Genomic DNA, 15,382 nt, shown 5'->3' on the forward strand with positions numbered 1-15,382 from the left:
CTCCCAGGGGATCTAGAATAGCTAATTAATAAGAAATATTTTCCTTATGTCTAATGTCTATGGATTTTGTGTTGCAAACATAACAAGGGAACACTACCTGGTTTAAAATTAAGAAAGGATAGCAAAATGAAGGATTGTGTAAAACATAGTGTACATGAATGAAGTCAATGTAAAAAGAGAAAGGATAACAGAGTTTAGTGGATGGATGAGGTATTGAAGGAATAGAAAAGATTCAGTGAGGAATCAAAAAGAAGAGATAATGATGGGTATGGATCAATAATAATTAATTATATAAAATACAATGTTTATGAATTATTGTATTAAGCTCAATGTAAGTGAAATACTATAAAAATACAATTTATATTAATTAAACACAATGTACATGGGTTATTGTATGCAAACCAATTCTAAAATACAAAAGAAAACAACTAAAAGTATGTGTCAGGGTTGTATCCTCTCTCCATACTTATTCAATCTGTATGCTGAGCAGATTATTCAAGACACTAGTCTCTATGAAGAAAGATGTGGAATCAGGATCAGAGGAAGACTCATTAATAACCTGTTATGCAGATGACGCTATCCTGCTTGCTGAAAATGAGGAAGACTTGAAGTACTTCCTACAAAAGATCAAAGAATACAGCCTTCAGTGTGGATTGTATTTCACTGTCAAGAAAACAAAAATCCTCCCAAATGGACCCATAGGCAGCATAATGACTGATGGAGAAAAGATTGAAACTGTGGCATCTTACTTGGATCCACAATCAACACCCTTGGTGCCACCAGCAGTGAGGAGATTAGGAGATGTATCGCAATGGGAAAATCCGCAGTCAGGGATATCTTCAAATTATTAAGGAACAATGATGGGAGTTTGAGGGCTAAAGTGTGCCTAATTCATACCATGGTCTTTTCAATTACTTGCTATGTGTCTGAGAATATGACAGTGAATAAGGATGACAGGAGAATTGATGCCTTTGAGCTGTGGTGTTGGAGAAGAGGGCGGGACTTCCATGGACTGCCAAAAGAACAAACAGATCTGTCTTGAAGAAGGTGAAGCCTGAGTGCTTTTTGAAGGCACAGGTGATAAAAATTCTTCTCTTGTGCATTGGACATGTTGCAAGGAGAGGTTATTCCTTTGAGAGGGATATCATGCTTGGAAGATCAGGAAAGACAACCCTCAGCCAAATGAATTGACACAGTGACTGCAGCAATGGGCTCTAGCATGTCAGAGATTGTGAGAATGGCACAGGATAGGACAGGGTTCAGATCTGTTGTTCATAGAGTTGCTGTGGGTTTGATAACAAAAATTGTTATGGATTTAGTTGTAGTTAAAAAAATGTGTTGTGACTTCCAATCTCTGGGGTTATACCTGTGATTAAAATCCCATTTGGGAATGGTTTGGGTTTATTTATGTTCGTGAGATAGTATTAATGTAGGATGTGCCTTAAGTCAGTCTCTTTTGAGATATAAAAATTAATCAAGCAAGTGAGCAAGCAGATGGGAGAAGACAGATGCCACACCGAAAGAGCTGAGGAGCAAGGACTTTCCCCACAGAGAGAGACTTCCCTTAGAGCTGGTGCTCTGAATTCAGGCTTCTAACCATCTAAACTGTGAGAAAATAAATTTTTCCTTGTTAAAGCTACACCACTGGTGATATATCTGGTGCAGCAGCACTAGATACAATGAAGACATTTATTATATAAAACACTGTGGATGTGTTGGGGAAGAACTGACTGTAATAAAGCTATGGGTTTACTTGGGAAGTTCCAAGAATCGACCTTTAAAGATGAGCTGGAAAATATTGGATATTTTAAGTTCAGATGGAGAAAATTCCAGTGTCTGCTGGTAGAATAGATTTTGTGATAAATTCTTTATTGTGAAGAACATGTTCTGCGGTAGGTTGACAGCTGCATAGAATTAATCCTCCCTCATCTAGCATCACTTGAGAATGAGGGGAGGAAACCTCTCTATCCACATCTATCTTACAAGATGATCAATGAGCAGAAGCTCTAATGCTTCTTTAGAATTTTATCTGTCTGGGCCAAATTCACCCTGAAACTCTTGTGTGACAAATTCAGGAACTCTCTGTAACAAAGATCTCTAGATTTTATATTAGGGAACTCTAGTGGTAAGAAGCTGCTCTGCAATCCCAAAATCATATGGCTCGAATCCACCAGCCATGATGCAGGAGAAAGAAGGGCAGTCTCCTTCTGGGTGATTAACTGCTTCTGAAAACTCACTGGAAGGTCAGCTATGGGTCAGTGCCAACTCAATGTTTTTCTATTTAAAAACATCTAATTTTGACATAGAATCCCTGAGTGGTAAAAACAGTTCATGTGCTTGGATCCTGTCTAAAAAGTTACAGGTTCAAATGTTCATGTCACCCAGAAGTATCTTGGAAGAAAGACATGATAGTTAACTTCTTAAAAAAAAGCTGTAGAAAATTCTGTTGGAACACAGTTCTACTGTGACATACATGAGGTCCCATGAGTCAATGGTGACTCAACAGCAACTGATGTTTTACTGGTGCACTTGATTTTTATATAACCAAAACCTTGGTGTTAACCTTGAAGATGGGACTGTGAAGTGACCATGGGAATTCCATTACTAAAATCTTAGTGATAACCAGCCAGTCATTGCTGGTATTATAGACTGTTTGTCTTGTAAAGGTTTGAGATCTACTTTGAGATCCTAAACTACTTAGGAAAACCTCAAAGGAAAGAAAGGGAGGAAGAAGAAAAAACAAAAATTATCAAGTTATTTCCCTTTCCAGTTCTGCAGAGCATGCTACTTATATGTATCAGGCGGAAGGAGCAAGTATTTCTCTAAGAATGAGAAAGGAAGAGGGAAAGAAACAGGAATAAGTACTGCAAAGGAAACAAAGGGGTGAAACCTAAAGAGAAAGTGGCTTCTTCTCAAGGAGAATGTTCATTTGAAGTTGGAGGGATTAGGAGCCTGCTGCCTCCAGCTGCACAGGACGGTGTGCACCCACATGCTTTGAAGCATTGAAGGTGGTAAATGTATAGAGCTGGGCGTCATACACTTTGCGCTGCTCAGAAACCACAGGTTCTGCTCATTAACCTAAAGTGGCTGTAACTCTCATTTTGTTTCTGAAAACCAAATGTGTTCATATTAAACAAGAACCCTTTAGATTTAAGCTACATTATGTTATTAAAAGGAGAACTTAGGCAAACCACTAGCCTGCTCTGTTTGCAACTTCAAATGTTTGTTTTAGCTCTGCACTTCTCTGGATCTATGAGAAAGGTTGCTGGGACCAGGGCAGACTGAGACATCGGCAGCTCCTGTCCACGCATCATGGCAGTCTTAACATCTGTTCATTGAAAGACTAGCACCTTGCTTCTACACCCTCTGTCAGGATTGCCTGGTCTCCAACCCACTGGACCGACAGTGGGAGTAGATGGTGTTGGATTAACACAAGCTAGCCATGATGGCCTAGTGGGGAGGAGCTAGGCTACCAACCCAAAACCACACAGTTTGAATCTACCAGCTGCTCTGAGGGAGAAAGAGGGTAAGTCTCCTACCATGCAACTTACTGTCTCTGACAACCCACTGGGGAGTCAACAACTAGCAAGCTGCTAGTCACCATACCAGAGGCGTGGCTTTCTGATTTATTTGAACACCAAAGTAGATGGTTGTCTTGAACCAGAGAAGGAACACTTACTCTAATGTTCTAAATCAAATAGCACTACAAATGTTACTATGTAGTGTTCTCTTGCTTTGTTCACACACAGCCTTTTGGTCTAGGTAGAGGTTTCCCCATAAGTGCTCTGGGATTCCTATTCTCCCATTCTTTTTCTTGGTACCAGCAGTCAGGAAATCAGCAGACATACTGCACTGGGAAAGCCTGCAGTTAGAGACCTCTCCATATTATTAAGGAGTGCTGATGTCAATTTGAGGACTAAGGTACGTAGTCTCCTGAGTCATTTGCTGTGCATCTGAGAGCTGGACAAGGAATAAGGATGAGAGAAGAATTGATGTCTTTGAGCTGTGGTGTTAGAGAAGAGCACTGAATATACTACTGAACTGCCAAAAGAGCAAACAGATATGTCTGGGGGAAGTGCAGCCAGAGTTGCTTTTTGGAGGCAAAGACAATGAAGCCTCACGTTATATACTACAGGTATGTTGCAAGGAGGGGCTATTCCTTGGAGAGGGGCATAATGCTCAGAAAGGCAGAGGGTCGGCAAAGGAGAGGAAGACCCTCAATCAAGTGGATTGACACAGTGACTGCCACAATGGGCTCTTGTGTGTCAGGAAGTGTGAGGATGGCACCGGATAGAACAGGGTTCATATCTGTTTTTCATGGGGTCACTATGGGTCATATTCAACTCGACAGCACCTAACAACAACAACAATGTCATTGTACAGACCTCTCAGCTAAGATGCTGCACAGACCTGAGAGCTCAAATCCTACTTGTGTCACTTCTTGATTGTATGACCTTACTTAGGTAACTGCTCTGACCTTCAGTTTCCTTAATTATTAAATGGTAATAATAATATCTGCCTCATTGAATTGTTAGAATTAACCACTGTGCTAGGGCCCTGTGTGTCTTGGTGAGAATCCCTACATAGTGCAAATGGTTAACACATTTAACTGATAACTAAAAGGTTGACAGTTCTTGTCTACCCAAAGGTATCTCAGAAGAGAGATCTCTTGATCTACCTCCAAAAAAAGTCACCACTGGAAATCTTATGAAACACAGTTCCACTTTGGCACACATGGGTTTGACCTAGTTGGAATTAACATGACAGTGTTTGGCCTGGACTAGGTACGTTTTCATACACTGCAGTACCCTGAGCAAAGGCACGTGTGTTTGCTAGCAGATTCCACGGCCCATAGTCCCCAAAGGCTCTACACAGAGCACAGGTATAACAGGTGGATTTAACACAGACTTTTCACCCTTGTTTGTGTAGAAAAGCACTTCTCCTAATCCCCACCACTCCTCTGTCCTCTTTCCACCAACTCTTTGTTGTTGTTCACCACTGAGTCCAGTAGCCCTCCGTTGAGTTGGCAGTGCAAGTCCTTATCACTAAGTCACCAGAGCTCCCTTTTCCACTAACTTGTTATGTACCATTGAGTCAAAACCAACTCATAGCTTACCCTCCAAAGGGTTTTCAGAGGCAATAAATCACATGAAAGAAGATTTTCCCATCCTTCTGCCCCAGAGCTGCTGGTGGATTAATGTTGCATGCATAGCTCCTACCATTAGGTCACCAGAGCTCCCTTTTTCCACTAACTACAGTCCTACTGAGAAAGTCATGAAGTGCTTGCCACAGAAGGTCAAGGACTGCAACCTTAAATGTGGATTCAAGCTCAACACCAAGAAAACAATGATTCTAGGACAAATATTGCATGATGCCACTGTTGTAAAATGGGACTGATATCAGGGTGGGAGTAAGGCTGAGAAAAACTGGATAAATTGTGTATACTGCACTGAAACAGATGAGCAACTGAATAATTTAAAAGCAATGTATGATAGGGTATTATGGTTATCACAAGAGTCCACAATGAAGGTTGCATAGTGGAATGTACTTGGGGCGGTGGGAGGGGCATGGGGGGATTGTGTACCAGGGAGGGAGTTTTTCTTTTACTTTTGAAAGAGAGGAGCGAACTGGGGGGCGGGGGTAGAGGGCTGGGTGGGTAGAGAAGTGCAGCAATGAATGAATGGAAATCCAAATTCTCTGTAAATGTTCATTAAAATTATTTTTAAAAAAATAAAAATTTTAAAAAAAAGAAAACAAAGATTCTCAACACTGAGTGGGCAATTGTCAGCATCATGATAGATGGAGAAGAGATTGAGATTGTTAACAGCTTATTTTACTTGGCTCCACAATCAACATTCTTGGTACTGTGAGCCAGGAAATCAAAAGATGAATTGCATTGGGAAAGTCTGCTGTCAGGGACCTCTCCAGAGTACTAAAGAGCAATGGTGTTGCTCTGGAAACTAAAGTGTTCCTGGTCCAGGCCTTAGTCTTTGCAGATACTTTCTATGCATCAGAGAGCTGGACAATGAGTAGGGATGATAGAAGGAGAATTGATGCCTTTGAGCTGTGGTGCTGGAGAAGAGTATTGACTGCATCATGGACTGCCAGGAGAACAAACAGGTTAGTCCTGCAGAGGGTGAAATCAGGCTGCTCCTTGGTGGCAAGAATTCTGAGGCTTCAGCTGACATACTTTGGGCACGTTGCAGGGAGGGTTCAGTCCTTGGAAAAGACTGCTTGGAAGAGTGGAGGGACAGTGCAAGAGAGGAAGACCCTCGATGAGATGGATTCAGTGACTGGGGTAATGAAGGTAGATGTGTCGGAGACAGTGAGGTTGGCACAAGATAGAGCAGAGTTAAGAGCTGTTGTACATGGGGTCATTTGATGTCACAGGTGACTCAACAGCACATAACAACAACACAGTCCTATAATTTAAGCAGCTAACTTTTGATGAGTGGGAGAAAAAGCCATCTGTACCAACCAAATCATGGTAATCAAAATGTTAGAAACTTGGCCAGGATTCTCACCAAGTCAGCAAACTTATAGCATACAATTATGGATTAAATTATGTCCCTTAAAATATTCAGCAAACCCCAACCTCCATTTCTACAGTTATATACCCACTTGGAATGAGTTGTCTTTGTTGTGTTAATGAAGTGAGATTAATGTAGAGTATGTCTTCAAGCTCTCTTTTCTCTCTTTTAAGACATAAGAGAAAAGAAATGGGGAAGGGAGATGGCAAGCCACATGAAGATCACCAGGAACAGAAACTCAAAACCACAAAGATGTTCCTCCACAGTTAAAAGAAAGGCTCCCTTGACCCAGCACCCTGAGTACAGACTTCAAGCTTCCTAAACTGGGAGGAATATTAAATCACCCACTTGTGGTATTTCTGTTACAGCAGCAATGTCTAGCTAAGACAGACCCAGCTAAGCATATGATCTCCCCTCCTGTCCCCATGCATTTATGCTAGTCATCCTGGACTGCGCTAACCTTCCTTCCCATGTACAAATCTTCTGTCTCTAGAATGTCATTTCCAAGCTGGGTATTGTCAAGAATGTAGACTACTGAGTGCCTAATTTGGAGTCTCTGTATCTCCACATCCCTGAGGCATTCCGATGAGATCATGGGATTAGTACATTTTTCTCCTCACTCAAATTTCTACTGATCTTAAAAGTGAGTACTTTCCTCAGTCTCACTCAATACCCATAGTTCATTTCTGGCTTAGAGCCCTTCATACTATTGCCAAACTAATTTAGCTGTCAGTGTGTTTTTTCCTGGCAATATTGGTACTAAATTTCGCCGCTATCTCAGCCATTCCCATAAAATCAAGCTGAAGGAGTATCAAGTAAAGAACCATGCTTCACTTTATCTCTTGGACTCTTCCCAGATGATAAATTTAGTTGTCAACTCCTGATTAATCTCTTTTGTTATTTTCTTAAAGTAATAAATAGATTTGTTTTTTCTTATCTGGGCTAGAGACAAGACAGAGAAAATGGAGATTAGGCACCAGATTTACCTTTTAACAGAAATTGCAAGTTTAGAAACTCTAGAAAAATCAAGTTGTTCAAGGAAACTTGAGTGCAGATGGGTCCCTTGTTCCAAGGAAGCCGCATTTGTCTGACACGGCAGGTACTCAAAAAATGTTAACAGAATGAATGAATATATATACCAGAATTATTGCAGCTGTTATTTGTTCATTCCATGAACATCACTTGAGCCTACTGTAAAGGTTAGAGGCTTAAACGAAGATGAATTGGCAAACTTTCTCTGTAAAAGGCCAGATAGTAAATATTTTCGACTTCATGAGCTGTATGGTCTCTGTTGCATATTCTCTCTACTGATGTTGTAATTTGAATGCATAAATGATATGTATAAGTATGAGCATGTCTGTGCCCCAGTAAGTGTCTTTGTTTGGGAACAACGGCAGTAGGCTATAGTTTGCCAACAGTTAGGTTAAAAAGTCAGAAAGATTGGTTCAAATCTCTGGTCATACTTGTTCGGTTCCAATGGTAATTTCACTCTGATAGCAAAGCATTCTCCTGGCCTTTTTGAAGACCTTTCTCTGTCTAACCTGATGTCTAACTGAATTATTATGGGATTAGAAAAAAACCAAATCTAGAGTCAAGAGTTCTTGATTTCACTGTGTCACCTCAGACAAGTCGTTTTGTATCTTTAAACTGGTGTCTTCCAGCAAAATAAAGCGAGGTGATTGGGATCTCTGACTAGACCTAAGCACCCTCTGGGTCCTGAGGTGCTGAAATTGCATAACTCCTGCTCATCAGGAACCATTGAGGGTGGGTGACCCTAGTAGACAGTGCACGGTGGCCTTGTGTCCGATCCTCAGGCAACAAGATAATCTCCCATCAGCCCACAAGTGGTGAGGAGAAACATGCCAGGGTCTCTTGGGGATAGGTCCAAGGATGAAATAAGTCATGTGAGATCATTTTCATGGTCATCAGCACTAATTCATTAGCTTCTTCATTAAATGAACAGAACACATGATCTAAGTATAAACCGCTGTGACAGAAAAAAAGGTGGCAGGAAAACTAGTGTAACTTCCCCCTGTGGGGCTGCCAGTTGATTGTTTCATAAGGTCGTCTCCTGTCCTGTGAAGACTGCTTTATTTGGATAGTGACTTGTTCCTCGCTTCCCCTACTCTCCATCACTCCTGTTGCTCTATCTCGACCAGAGACTACTCCTGACCTCCTGTAGCTGTTCCAGAGAACCTCACAGCAGTGGACAGTCTTCTTTCCATCCTATAGCATCTCAGGCACCTGCCATGTGCCACTGATCATGATGCCTAATCGCAACAGTAGTTCTTAGTAGAACAGGTAATGGTGAAGAGGATGGGAGCAAATCAGAAGCTTGTGCAACCACAAGGCTACCCTTAAAGATTCCAACATGCTCCCCAGAGGGACAGTCGTCTCAAAATCACATTGAGAATCATTGCCTAGAGCTCTGGCATCCCACTGAAGTATCCCCAGCCCAGCAGATGAGGTTGTTAGGTGTGACTTCAGCTCATAGTGACCCTGCAAGCCTGGTTGTCAAGCCTGGTTTGTTGAGGATCTTCCTCTCTTTCCCTCTGCTTCTTCCTTCATAGTCTTTTATCCAGTGACTGGCAACTCCTGGCAATATGTCCAAAGTGTGTAAGACCACATTTCACCATCCTTGCCTCTAAGGAGTAGCTCAGTTGCACTCCCTCTAAGACAGATTTGTTTGTTCTCTTGTCAATCAATGGTATATTCAGTACTCTTTGCCAACACCAGTAGATATTGCTCCTGGATTTTGGGTACAAATAGTGGTGTTGGAAGAGTGATCCATGAACACAGGCCTAGGGAGTTATCAGTGAGTAAGGGGCAAAAGGTCTGCATCTGCATCCTGCCAAAACCTATGGAAGGTGGGAGTTAGAACAGTGAGAGGCAGGGAAGTACTTACTGTCTCCCACACACCGTGTGACATTTCACTGTGGGAAGCAGAGTGACAACAGGCTTGATTTGGTAGATCCATCTTAATTATTCACTCTGCATGATCTCTTTATCCTCCGTTTTTTTCTTGGCAAACATGGAGTAGAGTGGGATGAGGGGAGGAGAGGAGTGTCTTGTTTAATTCCAGACAACCATGTTCACTTTCCCTTTGGTCTGAGGAAAACAGTCCACTCAGATGTGGTTAGAAGAATTTTCTTAGGACAGCACTTCTTATACTTTATTTCTTTTTTTATTTATTGGTTTACTTACAAAGTTTGGATACATTGAATTTCACACTATTCTTCACTCACATTGTGTTTCATACAATTATTCTTATTCATTATGTTTTATGAAATTAATCACCATTTGGCCTTGCCCATCATTACCCTGTCTTTTCGCCTGGATCCTTCCCATTTCATCCCGCCACTCCTTCCCCCAACCAAACTGTGCAGCCCTGTGATTTCACTCCTGTCCATCCTTAGCCCTATTCCTGCCCCCCCAGAGTTCCCATAAATGTTTTACTAGTTATAATTCTATTTTTACAATAATGGTCTTATGCAGTATTTGTCCTTATGAGACTGCGTTAGTCCATTCTGCATAATGCTTTCCAGGCTCTCCCAAATTATGTAGCTTTTTAAAAAATTGTTGCTCCTGAGTGCTACATAGTATTCCATTGTGTGAATGTAACACAATTTCTCAATCTGTTTGGTTGTGATTGGACAGTTGGGCTGTTTCCACGGAAACAGCCCAACTATACTTTATTCTTATCTACTGATTGCCTGGAAATGTTGCTAGAAGGCAGATTGTGATTCAGTCGGCTGAAGATGGACCTAATAGTATGCATTTCCCACAAGCTCCTCAGTGCTGCTGATGCTTCTCATATGTAATAGTTTGAGTAGTAGTAAGACCTGGAAAAAGTTTTATTTCTTCTTCATTCTGTTTGCTAATTAATTGAATCACCAAGCCCAAGACTCTCAAGGTCCCCTTTGGGAAGTTAAACTGTTAATGGCTCTCCTTCTCTTGGGCATTTTCACATGATCAAGTGAACCTGGAATCTTCTGTTTTAGTCTTATCAAAACAGAAGGCATTAAAACCACCATTTGATCAAGAAGGTTCCAGTTTCATTTTTATTCCAAATTATGTATTTAATGAAATCTCACTGTATTTCCTTACTTTCTAAAGGATATTGTAGTTTCCTATTGCTGCATAACAAGCAGCTTCTATGGGTCACAATTTAGGAGCAGCTCAGCTGGATGTTTCTGGCGTAAGGTTTTGTAAGAGGTTGCAGTCAACTGGTTGACGGTCTTCTCAGGGCTTGACTAGAGCTGGAAGAACTACCTTGAAGCCACATACCTGAGTCTTGGCAGAATTCCTCCATTTCTTATTAACTGTTAACAACCTCATTTCCTTGCTACATGGACTTCGTTATAGTGTTTCTTGAATTATCTTCAACAGAGTGTGTGATTTGAGAGAGAACGAGGAAGTTGCAATGACTTTATGACCCCTAGTCTTAGAAGTCAGACATTACCTCTTCTGTCTCATTCTATTTGTTGCACATGGACCAGCTTATATTTAAAAAGGAAGGAGCTAGCTGTACCTGTTAAAATTAGGAGTATTAAAGAATTTACACATTTTAAAAATATCACCACAGATGTTCTTTGGCCAAGGAGCAGCATGATAGCTGTGTGATAGACTCACTTAAAGGTTTCATCCTCCTGCTTTTGCTTTTCTTAAGACACTTGTGAGACTATGAAGAGCAGAAACTCTACTCCTTGTAAAGACATTTAAAAATGTAAAGTCAACAGTTCCATTCCACTACATAGTGGTTAAAGTGCTCTGTTGCTAAAGGTCAGCAGTTTGAACCTACCAACTGCTTCATGGAAGAAATATGTGGCAGCCTGCTTCTTTAAGTGGCCTCACTTCTACCACATAGAGATTCTGTACCATAATGATCAAGAGATCTAAGACTGAGAATCTAACAATTTTGAATTTGACCCCTAGCTCCCCTACTTGCTAATGGAGTATCCATGAAAAAATACCTTAAACTTCCATTTCTTGATCTGGAAAAGAAGAAGCGTTAGTAGAAATGGCCTAGTAGGTAAGGATTTATGCCACTAACCCAAAAGCAGGTAGTTCAAATCCACCCACTTCTCTAAGAAAGATGGGCAGTTTCCTCCCATGTGATTTCCAGCCTCTGAAAACCTGCTGGAGGGTCAGCTATGAATCGGTTAAAATGTATTTTAGGAGTCTTTTTAAATCTCAGAATGTATTCAGCTATGAGCAAAAAAGTGATCGCTCCAACCCACCAGCCAGTCTACAGAAAAAAGGATGTGACCGACCATCTGTGTAAACAATTACAGCCTCAGAAACCCTGTGAGTGATTTACTCGGCCCTGTAACATTGTATGAGCTGTAATTGACAGCAGTGAGTTTGAGTGGATCTCAAAGTGTCATTTGAACATTAAATAAAACATTACATATAAAATACTTAAACCTGGACTGGTAAATATTAAGCATTCAATACATGGCAGCTATTAAACTATTGATATTCTGCTTTCACCTGAGACAAGAGATTGTCTCAGAGATGGCCATACTTATCTGCATGATGTTCCTGTTTCCGTCACCATTGTTTGGTTGGTATTTTTTATCACCATTGCTGCTTCTTACACCTTATCAAATTCTGAGGGACCCTGTTGACCTCTGCCAAATAGTTGAAGACTATGTCTCCATAAGAACAAATTCTCGTGGCAAACTAAAGCCAGATTCTTCTTGGATTAGTTCCTTGATCCATTGATCGGAACCTAAATCCAAGAAGAGAGAGCTCAGGCTGCCTTTATGGTAGCACAGTTTTTATTTCTGCCACTGAATTGGTGGAGAATAATTCCTTCCAGAGCCCAAAGCTAAGAGACGATGCCTTTACAGAAAATGCCGCTTCTGTTTTGAGCTATAGAAGGAAGCTGACAGGTTATTTTGAATCAAACCTCAAATCACTTCAGGGTAAAGCACATAAAAGAGTCTCCAGGGAGTTGGAAAACGTGTTTGTTCTGTGGTATGTTTAGAGAATTTTTTTTTAATGTACTAAAAGTGTACTGACAAAAATTTTGATGGGTTCATATTAAATATTTATGTATTTAAAGCAATCAAAGAAACCCTTTATAGTTCATTCTCTGTTTTCTCTCCAGGTATTTAGTCTTCCTGCAGATCAAAAGGGATCTCTACCATGGCCGCCTCCTCTGTAAAACATCGGATGCTGCCTTGTTAGCAGCCTATATCCTTCAAGGTAATGGGGTTTGACAGTATAAATTTGCTTTTCATGCTAAATATTGGTTACATTATTTCTGTTCCACAGATGACTCTTTCTTGGACAGAGACAGTATCAAATCCAAAGCAGAGTCCAAGCCTGAGGATTTTGCCTGGATTCCCCAGAGCTAGTAAACCCTGAATATTCAACCCAAAACTGTACATGAGGTCCTACCAACCATCATTCTGACTCTGCTGGGGAGATCTGTCCTGAACCCTTAGTTAATAAGGTTCCAAAGACTCTGGGGAGTAACAGGAAGCAATCCTTCCCACACTGTCATGCAAATCTCCAAAATGCGAAGCATCTGTTATCATTTCGGAGACCTTTTAACTCTGAGTACTTCAAGTAGAAAATGTTTTCAAGTAATAAGTACATTCCTTAACATGCTAATAAGGAAGAGTTGGCACTATACCCAGCAGATGTCCAAATTGGCTTTTTTAAAAAAAGGGTGGGAGAACTTTGATATAAACTCTTCACATGTGATCCTTTCCCCTTTTCTGACATACGGATGGGGTTTGAATGTCACTTCCTAGATTCTTCTTAGTCCTTAGACCTGAATTGTCATTACCACGGGACCTGTTCGGGCCACAGTGCTAAAATCACGATGTTTCCATCATAGCCTTATACTTGGAAATGTGTGGACTGCCAGAAGCTGTTTTGTAAAGACAGACTAGATAGGTTTAGCCAATAAAAGACTAAAGCCCCTCTGGCTTTCTCTCCCTCTGAGAGAAATATTATAGCTGTTTTAAGAAACATTGAGCTCATCTCTCTCAACCTTGACTTCTGAGACTCCCGTTTTAAAAATTCTCTAAATGGGAAGTGTCTAGAAGAAGCTTGCTGGCTCTAAGCTACTCAAAGGGGCCTCTCACGAACCCGGTCTAAGTGAAATTTTAAACTCCATTCTTTCCTTCAGTTTTACCTTGACAATTGTGTTGAGATTTTCTATTTTGTTTTATTTTTTGCCTTTGGAGAATTTTTTTTATTTGAAACACTGATGTTGTCTAGGGACTTTCTAAATAAAATCATAATAAATGTCCATGGCTAAGGGTCACTCTAAACTTTGAGCCCAATGGAGCCTTTAGTCTCTTGCTAAATGATAGCAATTCCCAAGTAATTTGGAAGTCACTACCAGTACATGTGGTGGAAAAGCACTGGCCGCAAGTGCAGCAAGCAGCTGTGAGGGAAGAGCAGGTTCCCCTCTTAGTGTGTACCCCTCGCTCAAGACTTCTCAACTGAACTGATTGTGGCTCTCACAGGGAGGGGATGGGGCACCCACAAGTCGGTGGAAGCATGTCCCCCTCTTATACTCGCCATGCTCCCTCCAGGCATTTCATGTGGAAAATGCTGGGTTCTGTCCTCTCAGAATGCATTGTGAATGTACCACAGGCTCACTGCATCTTAGTGGCTTTGGGAATAGTAGAGTTTGACTCTCTGAATGGCCAGAGAAGGAAGCACTACTAGGCAGAGAATGGAGAGAAGCCAGCCTTCGAACGTGGTGCTCCTGGACTCTATGACCTTCATGGCTACCACCAGTCTTTTAGCTGTGATTCTCTTGAGCGTGCCTGGCACTTGCCCAGCCCTCAGTGACAGTTTATCTGTTTGATTTGATTTGAACTGAAAGTTGAGTTCTCAGTTTGGATCATGACTTGTTCATCAATTTGCTGCTAAATCCTCAAAAACAAGATTATGATTTCTAATATGGCTCAAGCCCAAGAAGTTCCATCTTCCTGATTAAACTCCGTTTCCTGTGTTGACACACAGAGCAGTGCTCCAAGGCCCTCTTCTCAAGGCTGGATGGATAAGGACTATTTCACAAGCTTCTGCTCTTTTATTACAGATTTATTTGTGGTGATCCCAGAATACAGGGTCAACACTCCTATCTCTTTTTAAACTTGAATGTCAATCCTGGGTACATGAATGGGGAGAGAAAAAGCTGGACACGCTCCTGAGAGATTTGTCCTCTTGCCCTCTCCAGCCCTTAGCCGTTCTCAGGATCCGCTGCTCTTTGTAAATGTGATTTGTGCTTTGGCTTTTGTGCTGGATGTTAATCTCTTCATTGCTTTTCCAGTAATGATTGACTTGTCTCCCAAATTACTTTGTTTTTAAAGCGGAGATTGGGGATTATGATCCAGGAAAGCATCCGGAAGGCTACAGCTCCAAGTTCCAGTTTTTCCCAAAACATTCAGAGAAACTGGAAAGAAAAATTGCTGAGATTCACAAGACAGAGCTCAGGTGCGTGACAGTTGGTTCAGGCCCAGGACATGATGAACGTGCCACAGCATGAGCACATGGGCTCTGTGTTGCGTGTTCTGCTCACGTAGACTGTTTCATGGCCCGCGGTGATGCTCCCAGACTTCTTAACTTCGAGATGCATCATTTTCAGTGATCCTCTTACAGCACAACTCCAAGCCCTGTAGGCCCGCTTTCCAAGACAAGTAGTCTGGACTTGGCTTTAAAAGGCAAGAGATAAATTGTAGGGGAAAATAGAGAGGGACAGGCCTTTGGAAGCTATTAGCTTCATTAAGATAAATCAAGAGACACAGAAGGAAGAGAAAAACAACATGAAGTGAGGAATAGGAAAACATGAAAGAAACTTCAGAGGAGGGGGGGAAGGATGG

The 15,382-nt window shown here is 41.3% G+C and overlaps 1 protein-coding gene across 3 annotated transcripts in view; it reads left to right on the top strand.

The window, feature by feature from the left end:
• FRMD5 (FERM domain containing 5) overlaps positions 1 to 15,382 on the top strand; it is a 487,250-nt gene that overhangs the window by 430,169 nt on the left and 41,699 nt on the right. For all 3 annotated transcript variants that reach the window (XM_006882953.1, XM_006882954.1, XM_006882955.1), the window contains 2 exons: positions 12,646 to 12,743; positions 14,873 to 14,996. In XM_006882953.1, coding sequence (XP_006883015.1) covers positions 12,646 to 12,743; positions 14,873 to 14,996 — 222 coding nt within the window. The remainder of the gene's footprint in view (positions 1 to 12,645; positions 12,744 to 14,872; positions 14,997 to 15,382) is intronic.

The sequence above is a fragment of the Elephantulus edwardii genome, unplaced genomic scaffold (genome assembly GCF_000299155.1).
Source record: "Elephantulus edwardii isolate Elephantulus edwardi_28Jun2011 unplaced genomic scaffold, EleEdw1.0 scaffold00026, whole genome shotgun sequence".
NCBI classification, from domain to species: domain Eukaryota; kingdom Metazoa; phylum Chordata; class Mammalia; order Macroscelidea; family Macroscelididae; genus Elephantulus; species Elephantulus edwardii.